We start from the raw sequence: 17,852 nt of genomic DNA, 5'->3' as shown, positions 1-17,852 counted from the left end.
CTTCCTCTCCCTTAACCTTCTGTAAAGGTAGAAAATAACGGATCATCTTACTTACAAAAAACCTTGTATAAATTAGAGACTCTTCATTGCCCTTTATATTTTGCAGGCTAAGCAACCTATGGGGCCCAATGTTTTGGTGGCATCTTATTTTGGTGTTAACACTGATCGATAAATACTATTTAATGCTGCTCGAATTTCTCTACATCACACTAAGGAGGCGGAGATTCTGATTAAGATTGTGTCTCCATTAAAATTTAGATATCTGGGTTTTAGACATTTTTTGGTTTTATTTGGGAAGTTAGTTTTATAGCTGAGAGGTCAGTTTTTTTGGATTTCACATAAGAAATATAGTACCCAGGACTGTTACCCTCTAGCATGACAAATCACTGGCCTTTTTTGTGTTACTTATCTAATAACGTTTCCATATGACTATGTGGCAATAAATAATTAAACTTTGTTTAGAGAGGAATTATTAAACAATTCTCACTTTACCTTGATTAGTGTTGTCCAAAGCCTCAAACTCCTAGAATTACGTGGTTTATTGGAGGTCCCTAAGAGAGCACTGACAATTCATCTATCCTGAAGCAGGCTGACTGAGTCATGAAGGAAGTCTGAGATACGCCCATTGAGTCTTAGAGGTGCTGGCAATACCAGGTGTGATTTAGCGGGCGCTGGGCTGGCCCTCTCGCCGTTCCCACACCACCGCCAGCGTTCTTTTAACATCCTCCTTCCTTCTGGACTTCAAGAATATTAAAGGTAAGCATCTCGAGGGGTAACATCCATTTCCGCTTTGATCAGAAAAGTAAATGCCTATCACAGCAGAAATCTCTACGGGGTTAGGTGCTGGGGGGGGGGGGGGGTGGTTCTAGTGGCGGAGCCTTCACCTGGCACTTTTTTCGACGCCCTAAATCCCTTCTTCTTTAATGGGCTCCAAACATCTCACTGCTTAGTCCTTCCTGCCTCTTCAGCCTCTCTAGACCAGGAGTAGTGAGTAGAAATTTGCATCTCCTGAGAAGGGCCTGGGCTTGCTCAGGTAGTTGGCCTGGGGCATTCTGGCTCTATCCGCCGCTTAGATATCTGTCTTCAATCCCTGGTAAACCGGAATATTTTTATGATTACAAAAAAACCCGCTCGTGCTTCAGGGTCTCTCCCTTGCTGAAGTTATCTGCAGAAGACTAGGTATTTTACTGGTGAAACACCCCTTCCCCGCCGCCGTAGGCACGTCCTCCACGGGCGGCTCCCAGCGTCCCACTCAGCTACCACCTCCGCGCGGCTCACTTGGGCCGCAGGCGTCCCGCCCCCTGCCACCTCCGCGCGTCTCATTGGTCAGGCCCTGCATCCGCCTCGGCTCCTGACTGGTAGTTGTTCTTGTCTGTATGAGCCGCGGGGACATTTCCGCATTGAGGGGGGCTGCTCCAAATGGAGGGGGGAGGGGAGGTGTTTGGGAGAAAGTGGGGGCTTGGGGGTGTCAGAAGCCGGTAGCCAGGTGGGCGCAGGGGGTCTGCAGCTGGGCTGTGACCGCTGGAGAGGAGTTCAAGTTGTGCATGTGTGAGGGGAGAAGGGGGAGAGAGAAAGGTGCCTCAGAGGTGACATTCTCTCAGCCTGCGATCCTTCTTCCCGGGGCGCCATAAACGCCCCCAATTTCTCAGCTGCTAAAAGAAGCGGAAGGTGGGTCTCGGTGGCGGATTGGAGAGATAGGCGGGGACGGGCTTCTCCAGCCCCTTAGGCTCTGTGTTTCTTTCTGGAAAATGTGTAAATCTCCTCTCCGCGACCCGCTGTGTGGCCCGGGAGGCCGAATTGGGGCCGTCCCGCACGCCTCGGGCTTGGGGCGGCATGCGGGTTCTCCCCTCGCGGATGGACCCTTTAATGTTTGCTGCGAGTGAGGGGCGATATGGCCTTCGGCCCCTCCCGAGAACAAGCCACGGCAGGATTTCGCCTCTCGCTGCTGGAAGGGGGGAGCTGGAGGCCCCGGCCCGCTGGCGGGCGCGCGGAATTCTTGCCGCCTCCTAGTACTAGGGTGTTTACGGACTAGTAAGAATGGTTGCATGGCCCCTCTTTGCAGACCTCACCCGCTTGGGCGCTGGCAGCTGCTGACCGAGGTTTCCGGGGGAACTGGCCCGAGGCTGGACGGCAGCGAGGGGGAGGGAATGAGGGGGGTGCGGCCGGCCAGTATCTGCTGCCGTCCAGCCCCGGAGGGCGTGGGGACCTGGGGGGGGGGGGCGGTGAAGTAGCCGTTGTAGATCCTCCTCTTTCATTGATGAAATTTAAGTTCGTGTGATTTTACCTTTTCCGGGAGTCTCCAGTTGGCCCTGGTTTGTGTCAGGAGCGCAGTGTAGACAGGAGTTCTAAGCGGACTCAGTCACACTAAGTTCCTTTCTTTTTGGATGTGGAGGAGGTTTTCCTGTTTGTTTTTTGTTTGTTTTTTGAGGCAGTTTTAATAGCTTTGAATAATTACTCCGTTAAGGGACTAAATATAGAAAGGGGAGAAAGAACACGTCGGTTGTTAAAGGGAGGAAGAGAGACCTGCCCTATAGCGTGACTTCTCTAGAAATTTACACACACACACACACACACACACATCAGAGTATTTTAATAAATCCCTAAAATGTCGAGATATGTACAAGGTAAGACACTTTTTTTTTTTTTAATCTCACGGGTTACTTCAGCCGGGAGGTGGGTGGTTTGGAAGTAGAAATGTTTATTTGAGATACCATTTGCGAAACGCTTTTCCTTAAATTGACATTTGAGCTGCTTTGAGCTGCTGGGTTGGCATTTCGGATACGTATAATTTATACTCCAGTGTTCTGCCGGGTTTAGTTCTGCCTCCCTGAAATCAGGTTAGTAGCACTCTGGCTCGCTGGGGATAGTGGCTGTAAATAATGGTAAAACAGGATTTTGCCTGCTGATTAACTCTTGTTCTCTTTTACTGGTGGAAGTCAAGGTAACCGTGTGTGCGACAACGGGAAGGGGAACTGGGAGGGCTGAGGGAAGGTAGGTAGGTTTTACCAGGACTGTTGGGGAAGCTTTAGTGTTCTCTGTTTCTACTTCGTTTGTGAGTACGTGGTTGGAGTCTCAGATTCAGTTATTGCGAAACCGGGCGTATCTTGTAGAAGCTGGAGGTCATTTTCAGCAAGAGAAATGACTTTGCTGCATTGCTGTTTATTTTCTTCTTCTTTGAAATCTGGAAAGATTATTAAGGTTCCTTTGAATCTTGGAAATTGCCCTCTAAATTTTGCATGTCCTAAAAAAGGGTTAGCGAATGCTTCTGAACTGAGTTAATCATTAACATTGCTTGTATGTCAGTGTGTGTTGGTTGTACACATTGAAATTGGTACTACCTTAAATCTGTCACTCACTGGTATTTAGCATAGGATTTGCCTTCTTGTATGCAAGTAAACCCTTTGCTTGCAGACCCCACAGTGTAAAAGCTTCAACTATCTTGCTGAACACACAGCTAGTGAAAGTTCATAACCACTTAATGTGATTCTCAACAAATGTACTTAAAAAAAAAAAAGTCAGTTATGGTCATTATGAGACCCTAGGAATAAAAATGCCCTAGTATGTTTTATATCATTTTATTAACTCTTCTTTGAGTTTTGTATAATAGATTGAGTATTTGACTGCCTGTCTTAATATGGAAACAGATGGGACACTTTTGCCTGCCTCCTTTAGCACTACACTCAGAAATGTCACTTGCCATTAGACTTTCAAATTCATGTTATAACTTCTTTGTGGTGAGAGAGGCTTTTTATATTCTGATTGAAGAAATGTCTTAGTCAAGAATGGAAAAACGAGGTAACTGTTAATTTGCTGGCTTTGTAACAGCAACAACGAAATTACCAGAAAGCTTCTTTTGGCAAGAATATGCTAGGGAAAACTGGACAAGTCACTTCGTAGTTTTCCTTTTAAATTAGCAGTTTTGCAGAAAAAGATGATGCCCCTCCCCTCCAAATTTAACATGATTATGTTCCTGTTTGTCATTGTTTAAATTTCGTTCTTAGGTGTAAACCCTCTGTATGTTCAATTAACTCTGCTGCTGTTGATAAACCCTCATTGATAACCCTAATTGTATAATTGGCTAATGATTCAGCTGTCTCCATAGATCAGTTTTCATATATAAGTTTTGGGTTTTTGTCTTGGAATGTTTTTTTGTACCAGATCAAATTGTTTAATCTTTGCTATATATCACTTACTGATATTTCTAATCATTGACAGTTAGCTCATGCCATAGAAGAAAGATTTAACAAATACTAGGCCTCTGTTTTCACATGTTTCATTAAAGCTTCACAAAACCCCTAAGAGGTAGATTTTTTTTTAAAGATCTTATTTATTTATTTGACAGACAGAGATCACAAGTAGGCAGAGAGGCAGGCAGAAAGAGAGATGGGGGGAAGAAGGCTCCCCACTGAGCAGAGAGCTCGATATGGAGCTTGATCCCAGGACCCTGGGATCATGACCTGAGCCAAAGGCACTTTGCTTTAACCCACTAAGCCACCCAGGCACCCCTAAGAGGTAGATTTTTTTCATGTCCTTAATAGCTGAAGAAATTTAAGTATCTTGTCCAAAGTTCACAGCTGGTAAGCATTGAAATTCATATATATATATGTGTCTAAAATCCTTGTCGTTTCTAATACCTTTTGTTGCTTTTCACATTAAAAAGTTACCCAAATGGCTTGTTTCTCCAACTAGACTGTCAATTTCCTGTGGGCAAAGATAATATTATATCTCTGGGGGAAATACAGTGTCTAAAGTGGTGGATGCTCCAAAAGAATTTGACACAGATGACAGATGAGAAACTCAGCATTTTTTATATATATTTTAGGTTAGCCTACATTTTTATTTTCAGTTTTTTTTTTTTTTTAATAACACCACTTAGATTACATAAGTGTTATAAAGATAGAAGCATTTGGATTTAGGTTTGAATCCTGATAACAGGTGTCTTAGATACATAACTTTTCTGAACCTCAGTTTCTACTTATTTAAATATTGAGTACTAATGCTTTGCCGCAGGGTTATTGAGAAGCTGAAATGAGATGAATTATGTGAATGCCCTAGTCACATGTTAAATGGCCAGCAGGTTTTCCATTTCTTTCTTAAAATGATGGTGGCCATACAGATAGCATTGCTACCATAAGTATAACCACATGCCATCAACAGAAGTAAATAGAAACAAGGCAGATATGACAGTTTTTTATTTTCCTATTCTAAGTTTGGTGTTTAGTCCTCTAGCACTTGGGAGTTGATATATTTAAAAAAAAAAAAGTGCAGGGGTAATGAATGGTGATGTGAATACATAGTTGGTGACAGTTTTTGTTTTAGTCCAGTCAACAAAAACAGTTTTTGAGTGCTTACAATGTACAATACACTATATTGAAATTTCATGGGTATCCCTTACAGTGGGCATTTGAAATTCAGAACATCTAGGTATTATACCTGTGTGTTGTGTGCACGTGTTTTTGATCGCCTGGGCAAGATTTGGGGTTGCTATGCTTGGCCTGAATCTCTTCTCCCAAAGCTAGGCAAAGCGCTTTGTAGAAAAGCTGGGTGTCTCCAGTCTCAAGCACTGCGACCAGTAAGTCATTAGGTAGAAATATTCAGTTACTAAAAATGCTTAATGTTGATAGGCAGGGGCACTCTCAGTGTATATTCCTTGTCCAAAAGAAGGTTTAGCTTTCTTTGGGCATCTCCTAAGTCTATATTCCTCAGGCACTTAAATACCTTTCTTATAGGAAGACTCTTCTTTCCTGGATCGAGGATATAATTGCCTACCTGTTGTATTCTGCCCTCAGGTTACCTTCTGCCTACACCTGTGAAATTACCTCCCATTTGCTAGTTTTCTTCACTCCAGGGGTTGTTGCAGAGCCCCAATTATTCTAAATAAATGTGAGTACTAGCTGAGGGAGAAGGGACACCCTGTCACAGTTGGAGGTACTAGGGGTCTTCAGCTGATGTGACTTTTTGCCAGCTCTATCAATGGGTGCCATTTGGGGTTCTGCTTTTTATAAAAGTTCTGAGAGCTATGGGATAATCTCTCTCCACATGATTTGAAATTTATAAATGGTGCAGGAAATATTGTCATCTAGCCAACTACGATCATGTTATGTGCTTATACTGTAATATTAGAGGAACTTTTTTTGAACTGTTTTTAATAGGCCATTATATATCTAAATCATATAAAAATGTCACTTAATATTCTTAAATTGAGGTACTTTCTTGTATTTTAAGGGAAGGCATTTGAGTATCTCTGAGTCACTTAAAAAATATTTGAGGCCCATTGACTTTCCCATTTGTTGGAATTCTCTTTTTATGACTTTTTTTTTTTTTTTGGTGATTCCTGCTTGGTAGATGGCAGCTAGCCAAGGAGGATTAGCTGAGCTAATTTTAACTGGAGGGGTCGCAGATGAATATAGGGATGAGATGTATTCTGGGGCCTGATTAATGGAAGCTGGGCGTTGGCCTGCTTCCTCTCAAAACCTCAAACTAAATTTAGCTTTTTGCTGATTATTTAGATGACTAGGATGCTTTTAGCCCAGGAGGATTGTGACATGGATTTCAGACAGTAGTAAAGGGGGCAAAGCAATGACTAAGGCACACTCCTCATTTTTTAAAGACATGGCTTGGGATTCATTATGTTGCTATAGGGAGGAGAACTTAGTTAAATTAGAATCACAGTTATAAATGGAAAATTAAAAGAAACTCAGAATAATTAAGCTGATGAAAACTTTGTTTTCCACCATGGACTTTGTAATCTCTATGGTTAAATTGCTCTTGTTCTTGATAACTGTGTGTTTCTTCTAGTAAGGTGATTTTCATTTGTGAAAGCCTACTCAGGAAAGAAATTGATAGGGAACATCAGAGAAATAAGAAATCTTAACTGGTGTACTTCTTGGAAGTGCCATTTTAATATTCTGAAGATAAATTGAAAAATAACTTTTACAAGGAAATTACACTAAAATGTTAAGTTTGAACAGTAAGTGTTTTCTTGTGATATTGCTACACAGAAACCTTTCTCTGTGTTATTTTTTCTTCATAGAAAATTATAATATTTATGAATTGTAACTTTGAAATAATGGGATACTTAATTTGTATAAGGAGCATTAGTTGGCCTAATAACGAAAATGCTGTAGGTAAAAGAATAATATACTGTGGTTTTCTATTTTCCACCAAATTGTATTTGGTAATTTTATGTGTAAGTGGGTACTAGGAGTTCTCAGAAAGACAGATATAGCCATTACTGAAAAGTTAATACAAATAAATATTTAAAAATCAAACTAGCTCTGGATTATCTGTAAAAAATGAAAAATTAAGAGTTGACTATACTAAGTTTCCATAATGTGATTTCTTTCGGTATCCAGATTTTATGCCACTGGAGAAAGTCCCAGCATTATTAGAATAAAATTTGAGGGAGATCCTCTAGGATTTGGGATTTAGTGAATGAGGAAGAATGATTCACTTAACCACCAATTTGATTGGTTGGAATCTCTTTAGAAGGGTAGCTTTTTCTAAAGACTTGTATCCCTGTTTTCTTTTTTAAACTATTATATTTTGTACTTGGTATAATAGTGTTTGCATTGTGGATGAATTCGTCTTGGGTGATTTGATAGATTGTTCCAGGCACAATGACAATTAATTGAAGCCATATGTCTTAGGCTTCTAAAATTCTTCCACCAGGCATGCATTTTTCTATTAATAACTTTTATAGTCTTTGAAAGTTGGCTTGCCAAGCCATCAAAAGAAAGCCATCAAAAGAAAATTAAACTTTATGCATTTGATAGGGCTTAAGTGTGAGAAAGAGGATAATACTCCATTTCAAAGCTGTTTCCCAGTTATTGGTGAGGCAGACCTCTCCTTAGTTTGTTGCAAAGTAATTGTTTAGGGCTCAATTTCTACCTCTGCTGAAAGTCCTGCTGTTTATCTTTCTCAGTCATTGCCAGTTGGAGTTGATTGTGCCCCCAAACCATTTTGACAATTAAGGGTTATTTCTGAGAACCAAGGAGAAAATGGCTATGTTGTCTTAGTTAACCTACATAAACAACAAAATGTTTTGTTTTCTAAAACATTTCTAGATATTTGTTAATTTTTCCTATGCAAATCAAGAGAGTTCCCTGTTTCTCTGTGATTTCACTTGTATCTTTAAAAAAGAATTATTCATTGTATTCATGTACATGAGATAGTCATGTTATGCTTAGTCCACTTTTTAATAATCACCAAAGTGTAGAAAATACTATTCTAGGGATATTCCCTGTAACAATAACTCCATTGCTCCTTGGCCACAAAGGCCTGCAGACAAGTTGTTTGGAGTTTGCTTTCCTCTGGTTGCTGCCCTGGCAAAGGCTGATGTGATGTTTCATTTATGTTTAAACCCTGCCTAGAATTTTAAAACTTGTAGAAAAAGAGTGCAGGAAAATGGAATAACACAGTTCTATGCACTGTTTTAGGTTCACTTATGCCAGTGATAAAATGCTTGGCCTTGGTAATAAAATATTTAGAGCGTGCATAAAACTTTCTTCGATTTTTCATTGCCCAGAAAACAAACAGTATAGAGGGAAAAGGTGAAGAGCATAAAAGGATGCTTATTCTGGTATGTAGATTTAACCTCACCTAATAACCTCACATTGTAGACATAGTTTGATTTTTGCATGTTTTCATTCAGGCATACTCCTGGAGGTGACAAACCATGTAAAAGCACTGTAACCAAGAAAGGGGAGACCTTCCTCCAGGAAGGAGAAGCAGGGCACCAGGATTTAGTTTCCAGCTTGGCACTGCTGCTGTGTCCTTAGGCAAGTCAGCATCTCTGGGGCCCTGTTTCATCTCAAGATAAGGGAAGAGGACTCACTGACCTTAAAGCTTTTCCAAGCTTAGAATCCTCGTTTTATCTAAATGTACATACATCAAATTACAGGGCAAGCCTGCCAAATAATTTTTTGTGCTTGATGATGATGAGTTTATATTGTATCTTTTTTTCTTCCTCTCAGCAAATGAATGTTCTAGGTCTCTTGGCACATGCCTTCTTGTATCTGTTAAACTTAATGCAAGGTAATATTTAACAAGTTGACCACATCTCTTCTGAAAGTTCTGTTTTTCAGAAGCGATATTTTCTTTTTTGTCCCTTAAGATTTTTAAGAGCTACTCTGTTGTATGAAAGCAGAGTTATTCTTAATTATTAATGAGAAATCTGGTTTATGTGTAAATTCTAACATTAAAAACAGTTTTTTATGTTCGCAAAAATCTTGCTTAGCAAATAGCTCTGCATATTCAGTGCTAGAACAGTTCCCAGAAAACTGGTACCTTTTATCTTTACCAGAAAACATTTATTAAGCATTAATATGTATAGAAAACTGAGTCATTAAAAAATCTATAAATGTAGGGGTGTCTGGCTGGCTCAGTGGGTTAAGGGGCTGACTCTTGGTTTCAATTCAGGTTGTGATCTCAGGGTCATGATCTCTGGGTCCTGAGATCTGAGGCTTGCTTTAGTCTTCACGCTCCGCTGGGAATCTGCTTGAGATTATCAGCAACCCCCTCCATCATGCTTTCTCTCTCTAAAAACAAATTCGTCTTAAAAAAAAAAAAAACTATGTAAATGTAAATAATCATACTATAGTTTGGAGTCTGAAATAATTAATTGATTTAAAATCAGCTAATTGATTTTACTTGTGATTGAGTGACGTGGACTATAATCTTCCTAAATAAGCTGAATCTAAATATATAAATTGCCCAATTTTATTTAATCTTTAAAGCTAGTGAAAACATTATGCTAACATTTATATAAGATAATAAAAATTGGAAAGAAAGGTAGAGGTCATTTGTCTAGATTGGCTATAAGTTTGAAATTTCTTTGATAACATACCTGATAATTGACTAATAAATCAACTTCTTTTTAAGAAGTCTTGGGGACTTCAAGAACTCAAGACACAATCCACATTTTGCTTAGCTGTGCTTTCCCATGACCATAATTCCTGGCTCTTGAATACTTTTTGGTTGGCCTTACCTTCACTAGACTGGAGTCTACCTTCTTAATGTATTTCTACCATATAGCAGTATCATAATAGGCTTTTACTCATTTATTTAATAAACATTACTTGAATATTTACTATGTTTCAAGCTCTGTGTTAGGCAGTGGGAATATAGCCTGAGCAAAATAGACATGATACATTCCTACAGAGATTATAACTTGTTGGGAAAGATAGACATTGAATAAACTTTAAAAAGCATGGTGTTATAAAGGCAAAGTAGAAGAATTTACCATGTGAGCATGTAGTGGGCAACCATGCTTGGTTTAGAAAGATATCCAGGAGGAGATTACATTTAAACTGCATTCTGACAAATGATATGTATTAGTAGCTGCTCAAGCCACTAATATGAAAATATAAATCTTGATCTCTTATTTACAGATTATCAGGTGTCTGCACTGTGTCAAGTGCTGACGTAGGTGTTAGGAAAAAATTTTTCATAGCTAGTGCCTTTGAAGTTTTGCAGACAGACATCTGAGCAAAGAGTTAAACTTTAGGGGCTATTTGGTATAGTAGAGAGGCAGGAGTGATTAAAACCCTTTCATTAAAGGAGTTGTGATAGAAAGGAGGGCCTCTTTGCATGTTCAGAAGCTACCACCTAGAACACAGACCACCCCCAAAATAGCAGAAGCTACTCAAGATCGCAGAGTTTGAGCCTTTGGGGAAGTTTCTTGGAGTCTGAGATGCTTTCTCATTATTTTGGCATTCATGCTGGGCCACTAATTTCTAATTTTTTCCTCCTCATTTCTGTGTACCTTGCTCTCAATATGTTGAACGACACTAGAGATGTGTGTTTTGGAAGGATCTTACAATAATAGGATGCTTTTAATTTCATGGAACAGAAAAGTACAAACACAGTTGGCTTAAAAAAATGAGGGACTTACATCACATGAATCTTGAAGTGGGATGTTCCAGAGTTGGCTAATTGAATATAAAGAATGTATAAGTCTTTCCCTCCTTCTCCTCTGCTTTCTTAGCCTAGCTTTCTCATTCTTAGGTTAGCTCCCCGTAAGGTCACTAAATGGCAGAAGAAATTGGAGGTGAAGGGTGGGCACATATATCCAGGGGTGGAAAAGATACTATTTTTTCCATGTGGTCTTTTTTCAGTGAGGAGCACCTTTCTCCTGAATTCTTTGGCAGACTATACCCTGTGACTCACTGACCAGAATCATATTATGTTTCATGCTTAAACCAATCTCTGGAAAGGCTTTATACCAATCTGGGCCTGGAGCCATCTCCAAAGCGCGTGGCCTTAGGGCAGACAATAGGTGACAGAATAGCATTGTCTAGGGAAAAGAACGATGTGCATGGCTGCTACAAGTGTATTGAGATAAGTGGAGTATAATCTATATCAGAGCTACTCAAAGCAATACAGGTAGCATTCACTTATTAGAAATGCATATTTACCCCCCTACCAGACCTACCAGAGTTAGAATCCTGGGAGCTTGTCCAGGAATCTATGTTTTAACAAGCCCTGCAGGTGATTTGTATGCACATTAAAGTTTTAGAAGCACTATTAAGATATCACAAATGAACTAAGAAATTACAGCCTTTAGGCATTCTGCTCTAGCCCTTTCATTAACTTTGCTAATCAAAAAGTTACTTCAGCTTGGCTTTTAAGACTGGTCTGTTTAAGGAATTTTTATTTGTTTATCATCAAATGAAAATCCCATCAGTGAAGAAAAGAAGTGATATGATTGGGGTTGCAGTTTAGGGAGACCAATCCATTCTGCTTGGTACCACCAGATTAGAGTGACATATGGGCATACTGGTTAGAAAGCTGCTATCATCATGACCAGGAGATTGAAATGACAGAAGTTAAAGTTGCCGCAGTGGGAATGAAAAGCAATGAATGGAATTGTGGCAATTGAAGTATATAGTGTTGGATTGATGTTATGTGAAGGGAAGGAAGGAAAGAGTCAACTGTGCTGAGGTTTACAGGTCACCTAGCACTGACTAGGAGAATGTTCATATCATGGGGAACAGGGAGGTGTATTTGGTTCAGATGATTTGGACATGTTGAGTTTGAGATACCCAACCTGAGTGTCCAGGTGGAAAATGTCTAGAAGGCTGTAGGGAATGTGAATCTGGAGCTCAGGAAAAAAGATCAGGATGCAAGGCACATCTTTGGGGATTATCAGTAATGAGACTGGTAAGGTCATAATTGGGGGGAAGAGTCATCTGGGGACAGAATCTTAGGAAATTCAGGGAGTAGGAAAAGAACAAGTCAGTTATGGAAACTGAGGTCTGGTCACAGAGGTAGGAGAAGATGTAGCATAATATTGGGTAATGGAATCCAAAGAAGAAAAACTTTTCTAGGGGGAATAGTCACAAATAACTGAGTTTAACAACTACAGTGAGAATCTAAAAGAGGATGGTTAGCTTTAATTGGTCATAAATATAGTCAGTATATGTCTTCAACTTTATCCATGGATATTTCTAGTTACCAGTACATTCTTAGAGTTTTAAACTTACAGTAATCTCCTCTTACCTGCTGTTTCACTTACCTCAGCTGAGGTCTAGAAGCAGATGATCCTCCTCCTGACATACTGTCAGAAGGTCAATAGAGACAAACGAGAGAGATATTTCAGGTTTAGTTCTGGACCACGGCAATAAAGAAAATATTGCAATAAAGGGAGAGTCAAATGAGGTTTTTTTCTTGCTTCCTGGTACATTTAAAAGTTATGTTTATACTATACTGTAGTTTATTAAGTGTGCAATAGCATTATATCTAAAAATATACATACCTGAATTAAAAATATTTTATTGCTGAAAAATGCTAATCATCATCTGCATTTTCAGCTAGTCATAATCACTGGTTACAGATCACCGTAACAAAGATAATAATGAAAAGTTTGAAATATTGTGAGCGTACCAAAATGTGGCACAGAGACACAAGTGAGCAAATGTCATTAAAAAAATTGCTCAATGCAGGGTTACCACAGACCTTCATTTTGTAAAAAAAAAAGGGGGGGGCAGTATCTGCAAAGTGCAATAAAAAGAAGTATGCCTGCACTAGCCTAATGCTGTGTCACAATGCCTCTATCATTTACCTCACCTCATCTCATCATGTAGGCATTTTATCTTCTCACAAAGTCAAAAGAAGTCTGAGTACAGCACAATATTTTGAGATCACATTCACATACTATTACAGTACAGTTATCCTATTTTCTTATTGTTAATCTCGGACTGTTTCTAAATGATAGATTAAACTTTATCATAGCTATGTAGGTGTAGGAAAAAACATAGTTTATACGGAGTTTGGTACTATCTGCAGTTTCAGAACATCCATTGGGAGTCTTGGAACATATCTGTTGAGAATGAGTGGGGACTCTACTATACTTGGCTCACAAGTCATTTCCTGGTTTAAAGTTAAGTCAGCTCTCTAATACTCTGACTTAGAGTTCCTTTCAATGTGAGTTTCCAAGGAAGGTTGGGACTGATAATCTAAGTAGTGGTGGGTGGGGAGGTGGCCTGGGGAGAGCTCCTAACCTCTTTGTTGCTCTTGGTATTCTTTCTGTAGTCTTTCCATGGTCTGTGCGTTGTGAAGCTAGCTTTCTTCTTTAGAATGTGAAGTTGTGGGGCGTGTGGCTCAGTCATGTAAGCATCTGCCTTCCGCTCAGATCATGATCCCAGGGTCCTGGGATCGAGCCCTGCATGGGGCTACCTCCTCAGTGGGGATCCTGCTTTTTCCTCTCTCTCTGCCTGCTGGCTCCCCTAGTTGTGATCTATCTCTCTCTCTCTTTGTCAAGTAAATAAATAAAATCTGAAAGAAAAAAAGAATGTGAACTTGTTTTGTTTGTGCCAGTATCAGGATATCAGGGAAGGATATTATATATACCTCTTAGTTGATGAAATGCATGAAATCAAATACCTGAATTAAATGTAAACAATCACTTGTTAGATTGTCTCCTATCTCTTGATTCTATTGCTTTCCTCTTCCTTTTTTTCTGTCATCTTCTCTCCTCCCCGCCTTTTTTTTGGCTCCAGTTGGATAGGAGAAAGTCCACGATGTTGAAATTTTAGTTCTTCCGAACAAGGAAGAATTAGGAAATGGGGGTGGCAGAAAAACTTCTAAAAAAAAAAAAATGTTATTGCCTGTTCTACCCCAATTGGACTAAGTTATAATTAAGTCAACCAGGACAATTCTAGTAAGCCCATGTGGAAGGGAGTTTCCTGTCTATTCCATTGGGTCTAAGAAGACATTCTGATAAAAATGCTTTTGGAGTGTTATTTTTGGATTTTGTGCCAAAGATTAAAGAGAGTCAGACTAGGAGGAAAAAATGAGCAGGCTATTTCCACCTCACTGTGGTGGGATGGCACTCAGATAAATTGGCTTTGCTTCTGAGCACCAGCATTTGCTGGTTCTATGACTTTGGATAACTTATTTAACTATTTCAGCCTCAGTTTCCTCATCTGTAAATGTTGAGGGTAGATAAAATGCTCCCTCTCATCTCTAAAAATGTTTTTTGAGTTATGGCCAAGGTAATGAATTTTTTTTTTAAATTTCGTAGCTCTTCTTTTTCATTTTAATTAATTAATTAATTAGCGTGTGGATGCACACAAGTGGGGGTTGAGGGAGTCCAGGCTTAGTAAGAGGTAGAGAGGGAGTTCTAAGCAGGCTCCATTCTCAGCGCGGATATCTCACGAGCCTGATATCATGACCTGAGCCAACACCAAGAGTTGGTCGCTTAATCGACCAAGCCACACAGGCACCCCGGTAATGAAATGTTTGATTCCTAATCCACTCTCTGTCCAAAGTTGAGGATGAGCAATTCTCTGTTGCTAGGAAGTGAGAAGGAATAAAACATTTTGGGAGGTTAGGAATCTTGCATTATTCTGGGGGTTCTTTAACTGCCCTTCCATTAGAAACAGGATTGTCATTGCCAGAATGGCAACCTGAGAATATTAAGTCCAAGAAAGCTTTTTTTTTTTTTATTTTAAAGATTTTATTTATTCATTTGACAGAGAGAGATCACAAGTAGACAGAGAGGCAGGCAGAGAGAGAGAGAGGGAAGCAGGCTCCCTGCTGAGCAGAGAGCCTGATGCGGGACTCGATCCCAAGACCCTGAGATCATGACCTGAGCCTAAGGCAGCGGCTTAACCCACTGAGCCACCCAGGTTCCCCCCAAGAAAGCTTTTAAGGTCTGTACTTCTTTTCCTACCAGAAGTTCCAGACGTTTATTAGAAATTCAGGATGGAGGGGCGACTGGGTGGCTCCGTGGGCTGGGGACTCTGTCTTCGGCTCAGGTCATGGTCCCTGGGTCCTGGGATCGGGCCCACATTGGGCTCTCTGCTTGGCAGGGAGCCTGCTTCCCCCGCTCTCTCTGCCTGCCTCTCTGCCTGCTTGTGATCTGTGTCAAATAAATAAATCTTTTTTTTTTTTTCCTTAAAGATTTTATTTATTTGACAGAGAGAGATCACAAGTAGGCAGAGAGGCAGGCAGAGAGAGAGGAGGAAGCAGGCTCCCTGCAGAGCAGAGAGCCCGATGTGGGGCTCGATCCCAGGACCCTGAGATCATGACCTGAGCCGAAGGCAGAGGCCCAACCCACTGAGCCACCCAGGCACCCCTAAATAAATAAATCTTAAAAAAAAAGAAAGAAATTCAGGATGGATAAGGAGTCCCCGCTAAGGGAAATGGTTTCTAGCTCGGTGCCTCCCAGTCTGTGTCAGGTGTTTAAGATAGACACCCTTCTTGATTAAGCATAAATTATTATTCTTGCATATACTTTAATCCTTAAAAGGCCGTCTTTATTCTTCAGTTCCTAAAAAACAAAGCTTCATAGTAGCACTGCCCAGAGGAAAGGGAAGGAAACAGCAGTGGGATAGGGTGGAAGATGTGATAGTTCTTTATAACATTCTTTGTTGTATTAGCTGTTCATATCTGTAGATTGGCTGGGAAGAATACAAATTGTTCTGTATTTGCATTTGGTGCTATATCAAAGAAATGGGAAGAGTAAAGGTTAGGGATATTTATTACGACTTGAGTTTGAATCTGTGTCTGGGTTTTTTTTGATTCTGTATCCTAAGGTTGAACTTCCTACAGCTGGCAAATACCACATGTAACATTAAATGTGTCTTTCAGCCAGTCTTTCTTAGCTTGGCTTTATAGGGAGGATTGTGAGATGGGTTTTGTGTGTTTTGACCTTAAGTCATATAGAATGATAGGCAGTTCTGTAGAGGAAGTCTCTAAAGCTTGGTGGGTTTTTTGGTTTGTTCAATCTTTGCCTTTTTTTTTTTTTTTTTTTTTTTTTTTTTTTACTGTTCTCATGTAGACAAATCTCAAACAGCTACTATTATTATCTTTCAACTTTGCAGTTATATTTATTGTTACCTCATCTTGGCATTTGCCCAGAATATAAATTAAATGTTCCCATCACTAATTTTTAGGAATGTGACTGGGAATGCTGGCTTTCAGAATCTAACTTCAACAAATCAGCAAGTCTGTAGATGTCTTTGAGTCCAACAAAAACTTTTTAAAAAATCATTATAAAGTTCTTGATCTATTTTAATCCATCTGTGACACAGAATCAAAAAATGCATGTGTCCTTAATTTAGATGTTGTATATTTAGTAGATTTTTCTTCTAAATTATTTCTTAAATATAGGAGTTGGCTTAAAGATTGGGGGAGAGATATTCCAGGTATACATGGGGCAGCAGGGTGGGGGGGTACTTAAACTGTGACAATTTTTAAATTATAGTTAAGTCAGCCAAGGGATGAACCTGTATAGTTGATGTCACGTTAATTCTAGTTTAAAATGTTCTGCAGGATTTTTTAAGTTACTTATCTATCATAGTTATGCAGAGGTGCTCATCCATTGTTAGGAATTTTTACAAATGAAATGTTGCCACTTACTAGTGGAAACATACATTTAGGTTGGTTATGGAACACACAGGTGTGTTTCTTAGCTAAAAGAAGTTATTTATGGACCTCTGTTTGGGTCACTTAAAAGTTTTACTAGAGTCATAAACTTAGTTGTGTTGTGGTTTATGCCTGTAAGAAGAGCACAGTTAGAAAATGGCTATTTTAGGGGTGCCTGGGTGGCTCAATGGGTTAAGCCTCTGCCTCCAGCTCAGGTCATGATCTCAGGTTCTGGGATCGAGCCCCACATCTGGCTCTCTGCTCAGCGGGGAGCCTGCTTCCCTTCCTTTCTCTCTGCCTGCCTCTCTGCCTACTTGTGATCTCTCTCTGTCAAATAAATAAATAAAAATCTTTAAAAAAAAAGAAAATGGCTATTTTAGAATTAGATTGTATGCTGTCACCAAATTTCCTCTTTTTTTTTTCCTGTTGGATTTCAGTATGACAGAACATGGATTTTAAAAAGTTTTTGAAGAGTGATGTTAAGTATCTAATTTGTTAAAAATTTTAGGTATTTGGGAAGAGAGGCTATCTACATTAAATAAACTGCTTTAAGAGTTACATAATTTACTAATTTCTGCTCTCACGAGTATCTTAAAAGTATTATGTTGGTTTTAACTCTGTCTATATAAATGTTTTCTTCTGCCCAGATAACAAATAAAAGAATTTATGTTGGAGGCATTTGGTTGGATCTGTCAGTTAAGCATGGGACTCTTGGTTTTGGCTCAGGTGATGATCTCAGGGTCCTGGGATTGAGCCCTAAATTGGCTCTGCGCTCAGTCTTCTTGAGATTCTCCCTCTCTGGGGCACCTCGGTGGTCCGGTCAGCTCAGGTCATGATCCCAGGCTCATGGGTTTGAGTCCCGCATGAGTCTTCTTGCTCGGCAGGGAGCCTGCTTCTCCCTCTCCCTCCGTCTGATGCTCCCCCTGCTTGTGCTCTCTCTCTCTCTCTCTCTCTCTCTGCCTGACTGACAAATAAATAAA

At 39.9% G+C, this 17,852-nt stretch overlaps 1 protein-coding gene across 3 annotated transcripts in view; it reads left to right on the top strand.

The window, feature by feature from the left end:
- The first annotated feature begins 677 nt into the window (after positions 1-677).
- Positions 678-17,852, top strand: part of UGP2 (UDP-glucose pyrophosphorylase 2) — a 70,625-nt gene continuing 53,450 nt past the window's right edge. Inside the window, exon 1 of one of the 3 annotated variants that reach the window (XM_045978756.1) lies at positions 678-756. Coding sequence is in view for 1 of the 3 variants with exons in the window: in XM_045978754.1 (XP_045834710.1) it covers positions 2,606-2,624 (19 nt within the window). In the remaining 2 variants the exon portion in view is untranslated. Of the gene's footprint in view, positions 757-1,449; positions 1,669-2,258; positions 2,625-17,852 lie in introns of those variants that run through there. The other 2 variants (XM_045978755.1, XM_045978754.1) reach the window with 2 other exon arrangements.

The sequence above is a fragment of the Meles meles genome, chromosome 15 (assembly GCF_922984935.1).
Source record: "Meles meles chromosome 15, mMelMel3.1 paternal haplotype, whole genome shotgun sequence".
Classification (NCBI taxonomy): Eukaryota; Metazoa; Chordata; class Mammalia; order Carnivora; family Mustelidae; genus Meles; species Meles meles.
This window is presented reverse-complemented; position numbering and strand designations above follow the sequence as displayed.